The sequence below is a fragment of the Haemaphysalis longicornis genome, unplaced genomic scaffold, assembly GCF_048455015.1.
Source record: "Haemaphysalis longicornis isolate Haplotype H1 unplaced genomic scaffold, Haemaphysalis longicornis Haplotype H1 scaffold_7, whole genome shotgun sequence".
In the NCBI taxonomy this organism is placed as follows: Eukaryota; Metazoa; Arthropoda; class Arachnida; order Ixodida; family Ixodidae; genus Haemaphysalis; species Haemaphysalis longicornis.
Genome location: NW_027526422.1, coordinates 182154248 through 182168626, shown reverse-complemented (window position 1 = coordinate 182168626; position 14379 = coordinate 182154248). Strand labels below are relative to the sequence as shown.

Genomic DNA, 14379 nt, shown 5'->3' with positions numbered 1-14379 from the left:
TATCGAACAGTGGCTTTTAAGTGCGTGCAAAGTAGAACGTAGCTTTGTCTTACCCGTCATGGGGTTGCGAGAGAGTCGGTGAATGTAACCCATAGACTAGGTAACAAGAGCATAACATAATTAATGCTGGACCCTCCTCCACATAAGCAAAGCTAAAGCCAAAGTTCACACGGGGAAATGAGTAATTGCTTCACAACAAAGACGGACTGAATTAACAAGCGAGGGCAAAGCCTCCAGGGCCCTGTTTGTCTTGCAGCTATGCTCGTCAAAAATGGACGACTAAATTGAAGTCCCCCCCCCAATAAACTGAAACCTTTCATGTGAATATTATTGTTTTCTATCTGTTGTTTGCGATGTGACACAAAAATGTTTCACTCACTTTTAGTCATTTTAAATTTATCCTAGCACAATGGCCAGCACCAGCAAAGAAAACCGTGCAAATGCGACACAAATAAATCCAAAGTGAAAGTAAAGAAGGTGCGTCGTGCCTGTGGCCTTACAGCTAAGCAAACGACAACTTCCATGGCCTTGATGACTTCGTAAATCTGATGAAACCGCAACCATAACAGCATTGAAACGAAAAAAAAAACAGTGTTTCAGCGAAGTTTCCAGGCACAAGGCACCATGGCAGTCGTATCTCGCGGTTCAGTTCAAGCTCTGCAGCGCAAGATGGCGCTGATAAACGATTTTGACGCAATAAGGGCGGTTCGGCTCAGGACAGCACATAAAAACAAAATTGGTACTCAATAGCGCAATAGGCGCAGCTGTTCCACCCCTGGAACAGCCTTGCACCATTTGGTTTCTGTAAATGTGAGTCTTTAGCAAACTGACCTCCCACTAAACAGAACTTCTGATGTCCAACCACTGAAAGTCACATTTTAACAAGATTTCACTCTAGCTGATAGCTTGCGGGCCGCCCTGTCATATTCACCATGGTAGAATTTTTCTGCGGGGAAAAAAATTTTTGGTTAGCTGCTCTTCTAGTAATCGAACAGGGCGGCCCAGTCTTTCGCAGTATCCCAATCCGAGGCAACAGTAACTGCTGTGGGAGCGAGCTTGTGAATGCAATAAATGGTCGTGTCATGCCTCTCGTACAGCCTACTCCTTTCCTCTAAAACTCTAAAATGAAAAAGCAGTCCTTATAACAGCTAACAGTGTTCTGATGGTATAGATTACAGCCACATCAAAAACAAGTTCCCACAAATACAAAGAGCTTTGAAGTATAAAATGACAGCATACTAAGTTTTTATTTATTATTAAAATGTCATACTATATATTAAAAAAAAAACACAAAATTACACTGCTTAAGCCACACAACTTTGTTAAAACCATGATCAAAAAGCACGTTACAGTGATAAGGATGTGGTGTTTTACTACACATTTATTTGGTACAAACAACCTCGGTTCTATCCCACTCACATAAGCAAAAATTAAGAAAATCTACATGACTTGGTTTTGTGAATCTCTAGTCACCTTTACAAAAAAGCACATCATGCTAATTATAGCTACACATCTAATCCTCACAACTAGAACCTGCCCTTGACGATGCAGTTCAAGAACTAAAAAAAAAACAAAAACAGTTCAGGGGAACGGTAAAACATCCGACAAGTGCTGCCTTTTCGAATTCACAAGTTTAATTCACTCTGTAGAGCTTTGCAGCAGTTTCATTCATTTCAAAACAAAACAAACAAACAAAAAAAAAGATTTGAGAAGCTTGTAGAGTTTTACTGCAGTTTTTTTTTTTTTTGGCAATGGGGGGCAAATCTGTCTTGCTCAAAAACACAACAGAATTCCACGTGGCCTTTCTCAAAGAGTGAAATACATTGCGAAGCTGTTTTTAAGCATCCTAACCGCTGCACTGAGGGGTCCAGACCGGCAGATCAAGCACCACTAAAAAAGTTCATCTGCTGATTTAGAAGGCTGGTGTCGCTGCCCACTTCTTGTCAGTTATCAAATGAAATCCACAAGGCGCCCACTGCGCCATTCTTAATGTTTTTTGAGCCGTACAACCAGCTGCAAAATATGATGTTTCTTTTTCTGCTCCATGCACCGGCTGTGATCTATGGGAAGGTGGTATAGCCTGTATTCAATAGCCAGGCACGCATGCAGGCAACCATGTGAGTGCGCCGTCACTGGTTACGTCGGGCTCCGCGGGATGGCGGTACTTGTCCGTGCTAAGCGCATGATATGGGTTGGAAATTCCAAGCTCTGGCCCACCGAACACAAAGTAATGCCTCGACTCCAATGTGAGTGGGATTAACAACAACTCTGTTGACACCACCGTTGAGAATCAGCAGACGACGCATGCTGGTGTTATTTTTTTCTTCGGCGTGCGGCCGCAGTGGCACAGGCCGCACCATGTCCGTGGCGCTTCGGCCATGTCCGTGGCCATTTCCAGTATCACCAAGAGAAGAAATTGACAGCTAAACTTTTCAACGAATACCACCATTACAAGCATTGCCTCTGCAACCCAGGCAATGCCCCTCTTCAATAAGGCTGTTAAAGGGACCAATTGTGCGCTGCACTGGGGCTGCAATGTGGTGCCAGATATGGGGGTGCTCGTTGCCTGCCATGAGCAATTTCCCGACCCAAAGGCCTATATGGCCCTGAACTTCTCAGCTGTTCTTTGCAGCTCAGATGCTGCTTGCGTTACATTGCTCAAGGTTGATCAACTCCTCGAAGGAAAGGTTGGCCAACATGGTGCACAATGACTAATGTGCGCGTTTCACGATTCCACATTTTTGTTTATGACCATTTTCTTTGGCGAAGGTGCATTTGTTCTAACAGTGTCTGGATGTGGTTGTACTCCACAGTCCGCCAGATTATACTGCGAGCCCCAAAAAGGCTGTGTGGGCTACACAGCATGCATACACTACATGCAACGCAATGTGGGTGAAATTTTTGCCAAGTTCGGTAAAGTAATGCAGAATCACCACAGACATATCTGCAGCCTAGAAAAAAAAATTGAAAAGAAAAAGAAAAAGACACCCTACAGGATCCCCGATTCAAAACTAATTATCATACCTGGTGTCAGTTCTGGCACTGTTTTTCGAAAAAGGAGGAGGTTACCAAGCCAAACAAAATTCAGCGATATTGTCGACTCCAAACTTCTTTACCGCAACAAAAAATACAAGAAACAAGTTCACAGAAACGCTCATTTAATATGGAGTTTCAAAGCTCTTTACAACGTTCTCTAGATTCCATGTAGTGAACGTAGACAAGGAGTTCTTCTAAGGTGTGGTACAAGGCTGGACCAACGCTGCTTAACAAAAATGGAAAAGAATGGCTCTATTTACACTACTGTACAAGAGGCATGCTGACATTCTTAACTAACATTGCTTTCAATGCACACGTCTCGGTGAAGGGTGTCCAGAAAGTACATCAACGCATGAAACTGCATCGTCGCAACAAGCATTACTCAAAAAGGGGTCTTTTGAGTTTGCGGATGTGAGGGAATATGCAAGTAGGAGAGGCTGGCAATTTTAACTCGGCATGTATAAAGGGCTTCAAATAGGGCAAAGTGGAAATAATACATTTGATGCTTCGCAAAAGGGGAGAATGCAATTGAAGTTTTAAAAGGAAAATACAAACCCTGGCTTTTAAGTTTCGCCTTGAGGTAATACATAAACCAGTACCCGCACAATACAGTGAGTACTTTTTCCAATGGGTAAGCGTCAACGATATTTGAGGCGTTTACCCAATGCGAATTTGAGAAATAAGCAAAAGTTTGTTATCGGACTTAAATGCAACGCCGTCAAAGCTATTATATGATATATTTTACATGTCAGCTAGCCAACATTTATGGCCACAAGTAATTGCAAATTATGCCGTGAATTTAAGCAATGTTGGGATAATAAGTTTGGATTTGGCTCATACTGAATTGAAACACTCAAGGTAATGCGGTATTTGTATGAAAACTTTATTTAAATTGACTTTCAAGAATGGCGCGATTGAACTTTGGAGGAAAAGGCATTAAACATATGCACCAGGGCTTCAAGAACTGTAGAACTGTACATGGAGAGCAGGTGAGCCCTTTTGGTACCATTAGCAGCTCTTTTCGAATTCTTCGCTAGGATAAATTTATTGGGCATGCCTGAAGGCACTCGCGAAGTAAGCAAGCCTTTCATTGCTTTGCCATGAATTTCCAAAATGCTTCACGAGAAGGCTGTTAATATCTTCTTCTTCATTTTAATGAACTCGTTCGTACTCTCAGAGAGGGGGGAGAATTGCCAGGGCTTGCAAGTGGTGGCTGTTCAGTTAAGTACTAAAACGGTAAATATGGGAGTAAAAAAATAAATATAACCAGAGTTATTTTGTAGGCACGGGGGAGATGAGATGAAATCATTGTTTCACATCTCTCTGTTTCATTTCGTTCCCTTCTTGCGTCCGCTTCGCTGTTGACATCGGGGGACAGATCTTTTGCTGATCTCCTAATTGCCGTCTGAATTCATGATAAGCCAGCTCCAAAAAGCAAAAAGACAAAAAGAAACTTCCAAAAAACTCTCACGAAACAGTCTGAACAGTCAAGCCAAAAGCAAACTCCCATTGGTAAAAATGGACTTTTACCAATGAATTTGGTTCATTTTGATCCGTGAAACAGTAGGATTTGCTCATTTTAGATACGATCTACCATCTGTGTACACACTTTCAGGGTGTTATCTCACCTATTTTCTTGCCACCCCTTTTTTTAAAGGAAAGTTGCTGACCTTTTCTTGTCACTGCAGTTTTACTGGTTTAGTTTCGATTTCTGGATCTGGCTCATTTCGAAAAAGAAAAAAAAAAAAAAAAAGAGAAAGCCTTTATTTGATTTCAGAACTTGACATTAGGCCTAACATCCTATGCCTCAGCATAACATTATGTGATTTTCAAGTTGAGCTTTACCATGGTCAAGCAATGTTACATTCATTGTAAGCAAAGCTGTGAGTACCGGCCAACAACGTTAGACCTCAAAGCGCAACATTGGGCATAATGTCGGGCTGTTGAATTCCCACATCGCCCCCTTCCTCTACTGTGCACCAAACTATGCGCAGGCAAGCTATAAATTGAAAAATACAGGACATTTCACAAATCAGGCTTCAAGCGCTCATGCGAAATCAGCCGAGGTCAACAAACAGTTCCAGGTTCAAATTCTGTGGTTTAATGCAACAAAGCCTGGGGTATAAGGCATGCCGTAGTTGGGGGCTCGGATTAATTCTGACCCCCTGGGGATCTATAACGTGCGCTGAAGTCTTGAACACATGGGCATTTTCACTTTTCACCTCCATCAGAAAAGCGGCCACCGCAGCTGGGAATCGAACCCGCGTCCTTGGGCTCAGCAGAGCGGCTTAGCCACTGAGCCACCGCGGCGGGTTAGGTGAACAAACAGTGCTTTCTCACTAAAAATGCCCTTCGTAGATTCCAAGTGAGGCACCGTACCAAGCTGCCACAGGGTCCCCTAGTAGTGGCAGCAAGACGGAGGAGGGTTGAGGGTCAGTGTCGCAGGGAGGACATTGGTCGTACTAGTGGCAAGTGGCCACACGTAGAATGCCCGGGCATCTTTCATGAGCGTCGCGATGTAGAAAGGTGGTGCAGAACAATGCCTGGTGGAAAAGGAGAAAAAAGACAGCAATTCAAGTTGGCTGAACTACAAAGTGCGTGCAAGGTTCGCTCCAAAGAGCCCTTATAGACTAGACTGACAAGCTAGAACAAATAACCTTGTCCATGACCCTATTAAAAAGCTAAAAGCAAATTTTGCAAGTATACGTCTTGCATCGGTGATCAGAATTGGCAAATATTTTGTTGATTCCCAATGACGACAATGGCAAGTTCACATGAAGAATTGCAACGAGAAATTGTAGGGTTATTTTTATCAAAAAATTTTTTAGACAAGGCCATAAAACCACAAATAACCATTAAAAACTGGGGGAGGGGGGTAAAGAGGCATGTTATCTCACTAATCTGCTAAAGAGCACTGGAGATGCAGAATTATACAAATATGGCCTTGTCCCTGATGTCTCTGATATGGCTTTGTCTCAGATCCACATAATCACAGAATCTCTTGACACAACCGATGATTTTTTAAAAATTTCTGGCACCATAACCAGATTTCCATCCCAGAGTCAAGCGTTAAACATTGTGGATGCAACGTCACACTGCAGATGCCGAAGGCACAGCCACAAACACCAAAGCTCGAGATGATAGGGTCAAAGGTCAAACAGACAACACGATTTCTTGTGGCAGTCTAAAGCAAGTTGAACTGGCTATCACGTATTGTCCCACAGTCAAGAATGAAGCGAGGTTCCTGTAGAAATTAACGCTTATTGGAGCGAACTTGTGCTCCTCAAAGAGTACGCAAGCGTCGCAGAAGCAGTCAACAGAATGATGTGCACAGATGATCGTCGGCAAACTGAACGCCGCAGCATTTGCTTGGCAAACGTTCATCTCTCAGTGCTGTTCTCAATGAAGTCCAGAACATTGTTGATCAAAGAAGTTAAAGTCTAGCCTAGTGACAACAGGGTGAAACCTCTCCCTATAAAACAAGATTGCCTGGTGTGGCCCATGACAAAAAAGAGCAAACCCTTGCTAAGTTCAAAAATGATAACATATCTGCGCATGTTGGGCCAAGTGCTGGTATCAAAGCACAAACAAGGCATGTTCACAATAATACGGTAGACTCTTGTTAACACGAAATCGGTTATGATGGATTTCGTGTTTAAGACGAACAACACCTGGGCTCTCTTGTAACATGCACAATGCAAAAAACGTCCACTTAAGACAAATTTCTGACAACGTGAACACATTTTTATGGTCCCTTCGAGTTCGTCTTAACGATAGTTTACTGTATACAGCCAAATCCTGCCACAACAAAATTCATGCGGTGCATGGAAATCTTTGCTGTGGTGGAAACTTTGTCATTGCAACCAGGGTGTCAAACCGGAACCGAACCGAACCGAAAACCGGAACTGAACCGGTATTTTTGCGGGAACTGAACCCGAACCCGAACCGTTATTTTTTGAGCGCGCTGAACCCAAACCGGAACTGAACCGAAAAAAGAAATAACGGTTACCGGTTCATGCCGAAACGGTTCGACCCTCCGTTGTTGACACTGCACAGTCAATGCAATTCAGGCCTTTTTTTCTTCCACGTACCATCAACTTCGTACCCGCTCGCGCACTTTCCCCTCCAGACAATTGAACACTATCACGCTCAATGTAACAAGAGAAATGAATGAGAACCGATGTAGCAATGGTCTGTTGCTGCTGGAAGCGCGAGCGTAGTGCAAGCTGACCAAACGAAATGTCATTCTCCGCAGCTTGCAGAGGATATAAAACGACTTTGCCCTTCCCTAGCTGCGACTTTAGTGGAGCAATCAGGCTGCAGGAGTGCTCCAGTGGGCAGCAGCGAAAGCCCATACCCGATGTGTGCAAACTTTTTGCATTTCATAATTTGTTCCCCCCACCAGGCGGGTGCCCAGACAGCAGCACCTAAGGCTCGCATAAATAATGTTTATTCCTCCTCCTCCTCCTCCTCCTCATAATTTGTTTAAAAGGTCCGACACCTGCAAATTGTTAATACTTGACAAGGGTGACCGCAGGAGCTGCTCAGTGGCTAAATCGCCTGCTGCTGATCACAAGTGGCTTCGATGTCCCTTACCCACGACCGTTTTTGAGGACAGTCCAGTGGACAAGCTCCGTTTTTTACAAGTACAAATAATAACAGATATGTCAGGGAAAACTGTTAAGGTGCGCACTTAATCCCTTGGCAAGAAACTGCAGCCTTTGACCTTGTCTTGGAAGCAGAAACAGTAATAAAGCAGATGACACGTGCAGAAAGGCAGGCCGGTACCTCACACTGTCCCATTCGCCCAGCGATCATCTTTTCTGCTTGTTCTGCAGTTTTGTCTCTTTCAGATCTGCTTTTTTTTTCGAAGGTGCACTTGTACTGACTGCCCAATTCGCTACATTACTTCTACTGCTACTCGTTCCGGAGGGGAGTACTGATTTGATTTGATTGTGGGGTTTAACGCGCTGACGCAGCGCAGGCGATGAGGCGCGCCGTAGTGGAGGGCTTCGGATTAATTTTGACCACCTGGGGATTTTTAACGTGCGCAGAAATTTCGTACACACGGGCGTTTTTGCTTTTCGCCTCCATCAGAAAAGCAGCCGCCGAGGCCGGGAATCGAACCCGCGACCTCCCGCTCAGCAGCGCCTTAGCCACTCAGCCACCGCGGCGGGTCGGAGGGGAGTACTGCTGTGGACGAATTGAAGAGCGTCTACCCAAACATGTTCATCTCATGCTCCGCGCGTCAAATTTCCTTTTCATTTTGTAACAGCATAATCTGTTCCACAATGTAGCACATGGAACGATGGCCGGGGGTCAGGCGGTACGATGACATACTGATTGTAATGCACACTATTAGTGCTGATATTTGTACGCGCCAGTACGCAGACCTAAATTTAAGGCTTCAAGGTTAGCGTGATGGGCGATTTCATAGCGACGATTGCGAAAAATGAAAAGGCAGAAAATATATCCCACCGTCATATCTCTTGGCGGTTGCTATATGAATCGTCGCTAGGACAACATAAAGTCTGGACGAGAAAGTAGGTGGTAAATCGTGACCACTTCATCTGTTTTTCTAATATCTCGTGAATGTTAAAATTTGCTTTGCAATTGCGCCTCTGCCCTTGGGGAACAGCAGCATTTTGAGTTTTTGTTTGTGTTTTGATTTTACTGTCGCTTTAAACTACTAAATATTTTTTTTCTAATTTCAGTGACAATTCAACTCATCGAACTGGTTCGCAAACCGGTTCAAGCTCCCGAACCGGTTCGATACTTGATTTTGTCGAACTGGAACTGAACCGGAACGAAATGATTTCACCCAAACCCGAACCGTAACCGAACCGGTATTTTTTTCGGTTCGACACCCTGATTGCAACGAAAAAAAAAAAAAATCTAGAGGTGGGGGGGGGGGGGGGGGGGGGGGGGGGGGACACTTGCAACTACCATAAAGTTGTGAAAGAACGCACACCCAAAGTACAGAGATATCAAGAGAAAAATACGGTATGGGCCATCTTTCAGGTGAGTTGTGAAAAACTACAAAAACATGGCCGCACCGCTGCAGACATATAATGAAGTAATGAGCGAACTTTCAGGTCAAGTGCAGAAAGGACGAATAACTGACCGCATCAGCACATGAATAGATGATTCGCATTTGTTTTGTTCACTCATCGGTGCTAAAGCCATCGATTTTAGGGGGTGGGGGATCTTCAGTGTCCTTTAGTAAATTGAATATTTCACCCCTAAAGAGGCTGGGTGATGTTTCGGGCTGGGAATTCTCTCGGAACTTTACGGTAAGTTTATTCAGGAAAAACACACTAACGTACAAAAATCTTTTCTTCATCGGGTTAAAGCAGTGCCACCAAATAAAACAAGGGCTTGTGCAAAGCAGAACACTCACTATCTGCAATAACTTGTTTAATTTAAATTTTGATGGGTGCAGGAAGCACTTGCACAATCCCATTGAGCCTCTGAAACTGCATGGGGCCTTTTTTTGCACCTTGACGATAACACAGCTGTGCTCGCCAGAAAAAATAAAATAAATGCCCCCCCCCCCCCCCCCCCCCCTCTGCCTCTTTTTTTTTTTCCCTGTTTTTCTTTTTCTGGTGCAGGTATGTGGGCCACGTGTTCTTGCTGAGTGGAAAAATAAACCTAAGGAGCCTTTCCTTAACTTTGATGCTTCCGCTGTCATGGGCCAAGCAATGTTCGCTGCTTTGAGTGTTTGAAAGAAAAATCGAGTAATTATGGTAATCACTTTGTGCAGCAGAAGTGCCGTTAAGTAGTTGACATTCCTTGGTCTAACTGAGTGATCGGCTGCGAGTGGTCAGCAGTACAACAATAGTGCCTTCCCTGCCTGCCATACGAGTGATTGCTGTGATTGCTCGGGAAATTCATGCTTTCCATTCTTTACTTGACAGCACTGTGCTTCCAATCAAATTAACTCATTCACAAAAGAATTGCTACAAACCTAACTGGCACTGGGAGCCAGGATGCAGTTTTAGCCCGATGCAGCTTGCCTAGGGCTTCTCTTAACTTACCTCAGCCACATCATCATCGCCACAAACAATGGCACCTTCCACTGCAACACCAGTGACGTTTGACGCTCTAACATTGAGAGCCATTTTACAGGAGAAAGAGCAACAACATTACAATGAATCTGTGCGCACATTCGTAATGTTATGAATGTACCATTTCAACAGCTTCAAAAACCCAAGACAGCGAAAAATTCAAATTTTTCCTTCACAGGTTAAACTGTACACCCTGTGCCACATGATCTTAGCACAAACCTGTTGTGATGTAAACAGTTTCTTCCTCCATGAAGCAGTTTCACTTTGGGAGCGCATGGTAAACCAAAATGAGCAGAAAGCAATTACTCCAAAAACTATGTGTTAGGCATTTCATGCCCTCAGTGCACAACGGGAAAAGAGCTTACAGGTGTTCCCCGATCGTGCTCATAACAAAGTTGCAATGACTGACCAGGTCAACTGACTTGACCTGGTCAGTTACAACCTGATCGGACGGACTTTCGTCGACCCCTGAGCTCTCCGATGGTGCTGGTGCAGCGATAAAATTTAATTTGTTCCTATCCATGCTGGACAACATATTAGAACTGCAGCAGCAACAAGCTCCCCGTTGCAAGTTTTCATTACTAACGTATTTAAAAAACAGTGTGGATTTTCTGGTGGTCTCCACCACCAAGTTCCGGTATCACACACATACCCACAAAAAAATAAAAATAAAGAAATAATGTTCATTCCTGATTAATGACTCATTTACTAAAACCGGACTCCACTGCATTGCTGATTCTGAGCAACTGATTTTTGTGCACTCTAAAAGGGGCAATGATGCCTCTATGCAGGATTTTTCAACACTGCACGAAACGAACGTACAAGCAGCCAGTAAAAATGCAGCGTGTGGGATCTAACAACACAAGGAAGACATAAACGTTCAACAGTCCAATGAACCTGGCATAAAAGAGAAAATTTATTGGCTACCTTTAAACCACCTGCGATTTATTAACACACATGAAGTGCTTAAACATAGGGCGCATCAACACCACATCCTTTGGAACCCATTATTTAAAGAGGGGGAACCGACACATTGTTCACTGTCTCGATTAAGCCAACTTGATCATAGGCTAAGCAGACAATAGGCTCAAACAGCAGTTATGCTGTCACAGTGAGCTCCAAGCACTCACCGCAATGCAAAACTCGAACAAAAAGCCACCGACCACTCAAATAGGGAGAGACAGACAACAAGGTCGCACCCTAAACAGGCAAAAGCGAGACAGATGCTGAAAATGGGTAACTCTATAAAGTGAAACGAAAAAATGGCAGCATCTCCACTCCCTGGATGATGGTGAGGGTGCGGAGTACGGGGACTCGAAATGACATCCAAGTTGCGCCCCGAGTGACATCCGATTTGCGCAATGACGGTGATACGATTTGAGCCGTGGGTTGCACCTTGATTATTCCCTAAATGAAACAGGAACTCATGGCTCAAACTGAATTTCGCTTGATTTTCGCACAGATGGATGCGGACGGACATTGGGAGGTCCTAAGGTACTCCGCACCATTATAGGCAAGGGAGTAAGCCGTCCGGACTCTCGGGTACTAACTCCCGGTCATAGCCCAATGGGTAAGACGACTGGCACTAACTCTGTCTGGTCTACCAGATACAGGCTCGGATCCTGCCAGTGCTTGTGTGATTTTTTGCGATTGTAAATGCTATGCGCACGGACGTGGACGGACATTGTGCGGTCCTAAGGTGCTTCGCACCTAAAATTTCTCAAGTAGAGAAGATCACCTCAAGGGAAGCGAGCAAGAATGAGCTGAACAGATACGCCGGCACACCCACCTGTTGCCACGGAGACGTTGAGGCTGCCGATGGGGTTCTCCTCCGTGGAGGGGGCCACGCACAGGACAGTGTCACACAGGGCAGACACCTCGGGCTTCATCCCCTCGCCCTCGTTGCCTGCAGTCGCAAGAAGTGCAAGTTTCTTCTTCGACAGCCACAGGGATAATTTCAAGCGCTGCTACTTCTGTGCCCGCGCAGTCGAGCTTTGTGGCTTGACGCGTACGGCCGGCAGGTAACCCCCCTCTCTGCCCCGAGGCTGGGAGTGTTATTCCAGGGCTAGTTGTTGTACCGTGTAAAACCACAAAGTAAAACCAGTTCTGAGGTGCTACTTCATCTTCTTGGAGCGACGGCACATGCGTGGCAAGGGCTGACCTTGCCTTATGGTAGGGCTTGCTTGAACCCATGGTGGACACCCTGAAAGCCTGCACTGCATTACACAGGTGATTGATTGATTATAAGGTTTAACGAACCTACGCTACACAGGCAATGAGGCACACCATAGTGAAGGGCTCCAGATCAATTTTGACCCCCTGGGGATCTTTAATGGCATTACACAGCTGAGTCCCACAGTGTCCAGATTTCTTCTATTAGCATCTCAAGGCTTCTGGCTTTTGTTGATCTGCCTTTCCCCCTCCCCCCTCCCCTCACCCCTTTCCATGCCTGAAACTAACATTTGCATACAGTCACCATCCAATTTTTCAGATGGTTACATACCAGTATGGCTGACCGTGACAGTTTACAAACCGTACACATGACAAACCCATTTTTGGCATATGCTAGTCTGCACAGAGTTTGTGTATGCGGAGCTGCGATACCCTCTGTAGGGCTTACATGTCAGAAGGCAACCGCCCCTGATTAGCCCTCTGGTGTTGCATGATTACAAGCCAACACAGACTAGCCTGCGACCTGCCGACAGTAAACTAAACTAGTAGGGCAAAAATTGCGGTATTGGCCCGTACATCAGCAGATTTGCTCAAAAACTGTTGAAATGGTCAAAGAGGCTTGCTCACTCACTTCTCATAACTAAAAGAAGACTTCTGATTGGCCAAAAATGTCAGCAGTAATTTTCGTGCAGCTGTTGCACTTCACTGTTTGGCACCAGAAGAATCGACAATTGGGCTAGTTGGTCGTATTGGTTTTTGAACATCTTGAAGTAGGGCAAACACGACACGGAAACAACGAGAAAAAAGTGGTATGGTCTGTCTGATACCTAAATTTCTTCTTGTGTCCATGTCAAGTTTGCGCTGCTTCAAGATGTTCAAGAACCAATGCTCAGTTTCCAAGAAGCATGGGAGGGGGCACCATACTTTCAAGACTGCTAGGTACTAATGCAGTTTGAATATATGCTCTTGTCCTTCCACAGGTGTCAAAAGACCTCCGCAACCAACCAAACCTGACCAAACTCACCGGATCACATTCCTGCGGGTAATTCATGATTTCATGATCAATGGGCCCCCAAACTATCGTGCCCCAGTAAGAAAAGTTTTACGGATCAATGAAAATGTTCCTAATGGTCTAGCTTGCTTATTTTAAAGTTATGCCACTTCTGTACTGAAATAAAAAAAAAAACTGAGCAAGAAACACAATTTAGTTTAGTTAGTTTGCACTAGATGGCACTCACTGTCTCGTTTATTTCAGCACGAAAGTGGTGCATTTCTAAAATAAGCAAACGAGGCCGTAACAAGCATTTCCAGCATTTTGGAGCATAGTGGTTTTTAAGCATGTGAGTCACGAATTAGTACGTTCTATTTGCCGCGAGATTGGCCTATAGGTGGCGACAGCGTCGTGCCGCTAGTGTGGATGCTCCACTGAGTAGTAGCGGGCAAATGCACGTTGCGGGCGCGCGTCGTGTTTATTTCGCGCCTTATGTTTGCATGAAATGCGTAGACAAGTGTGTTATGCTGTTGTTCAGCTCTCCAACATTCAATGTTTTGCACGAAAGTGGCAATGAAGTTAAATTACTACACTGAAAAAGGCGGCGACCTGAACCACTGAACAGGCAAAATACCGACACAGAACCTGTATGCTGCGGTTTGTCGCAAGCACTTTTTCGAGAATGACTCTGAACAATGAAGAAAAACAGAGATAAGGACAAACCAGGAATCTCGGGGAATTCAGTTGATAAAAGCAGTTTCAGTAGCTTTCTTTGCCAAAATGATGCATAGTAACTGCATTTGTAGGATGCCTTGAAAAGCTGACACCCCTTCACTGCTCTCACAGTCTTTACAGGAGCTTGAAATAATTTGTTTCGTTCGGAAGTCACCGTGAAATTTCTTTTTTTTTATTAGTGTTAAGATACAAATGCAAATATTGAAACAGATGTCTCCTTCGTGCAGCGTAGTTAAGCAAGCCATGAAGAGAAAATACAACTTCGTGTAATTTGAAAGAACTAGGATTCAGTATCTCACTCAGCTCCATTACAGCCACAAAAGATGTTTTTGTAACGAAAAAAAGCAAGAAGTATTTAAAAACTTTCAAATTTTGCGC

The 14379-nt window shown here is 44.5% G+C and overlaps 1 protein-coding gene across 1 annotated transcript in view; it reads right to left on the bottom strand.

The window, feature by feature from the left end:
• Nucleotides 1–1228: 1228 nt before the first annotated feature.
• Nucleotides 1229–14379, bottom strand: part of LOC144147314 (rRNA methyltransferase 1, mitochondrial-like) — a 44039-nt gene continuing 30888 nt past the window's right edge. The window contains exons 9-10 of the mRNA XM_077679431.1: nucleotides 11893–12009; nucleotides 1229–5579 (exon numbers count right to left, since the gene is read on the bottom strand). Coding sequence (XP_077535557.1) covers nucleotides 5539–5579; nucleotides 11893–12009 — 158 coding nt within the window. The 3' untranslated portion in view covers nucleotides 1229–5538. The remainder of the gene's footprint in view (nucleotides 5580–11892; nucleotides 12010–14379) is intronic.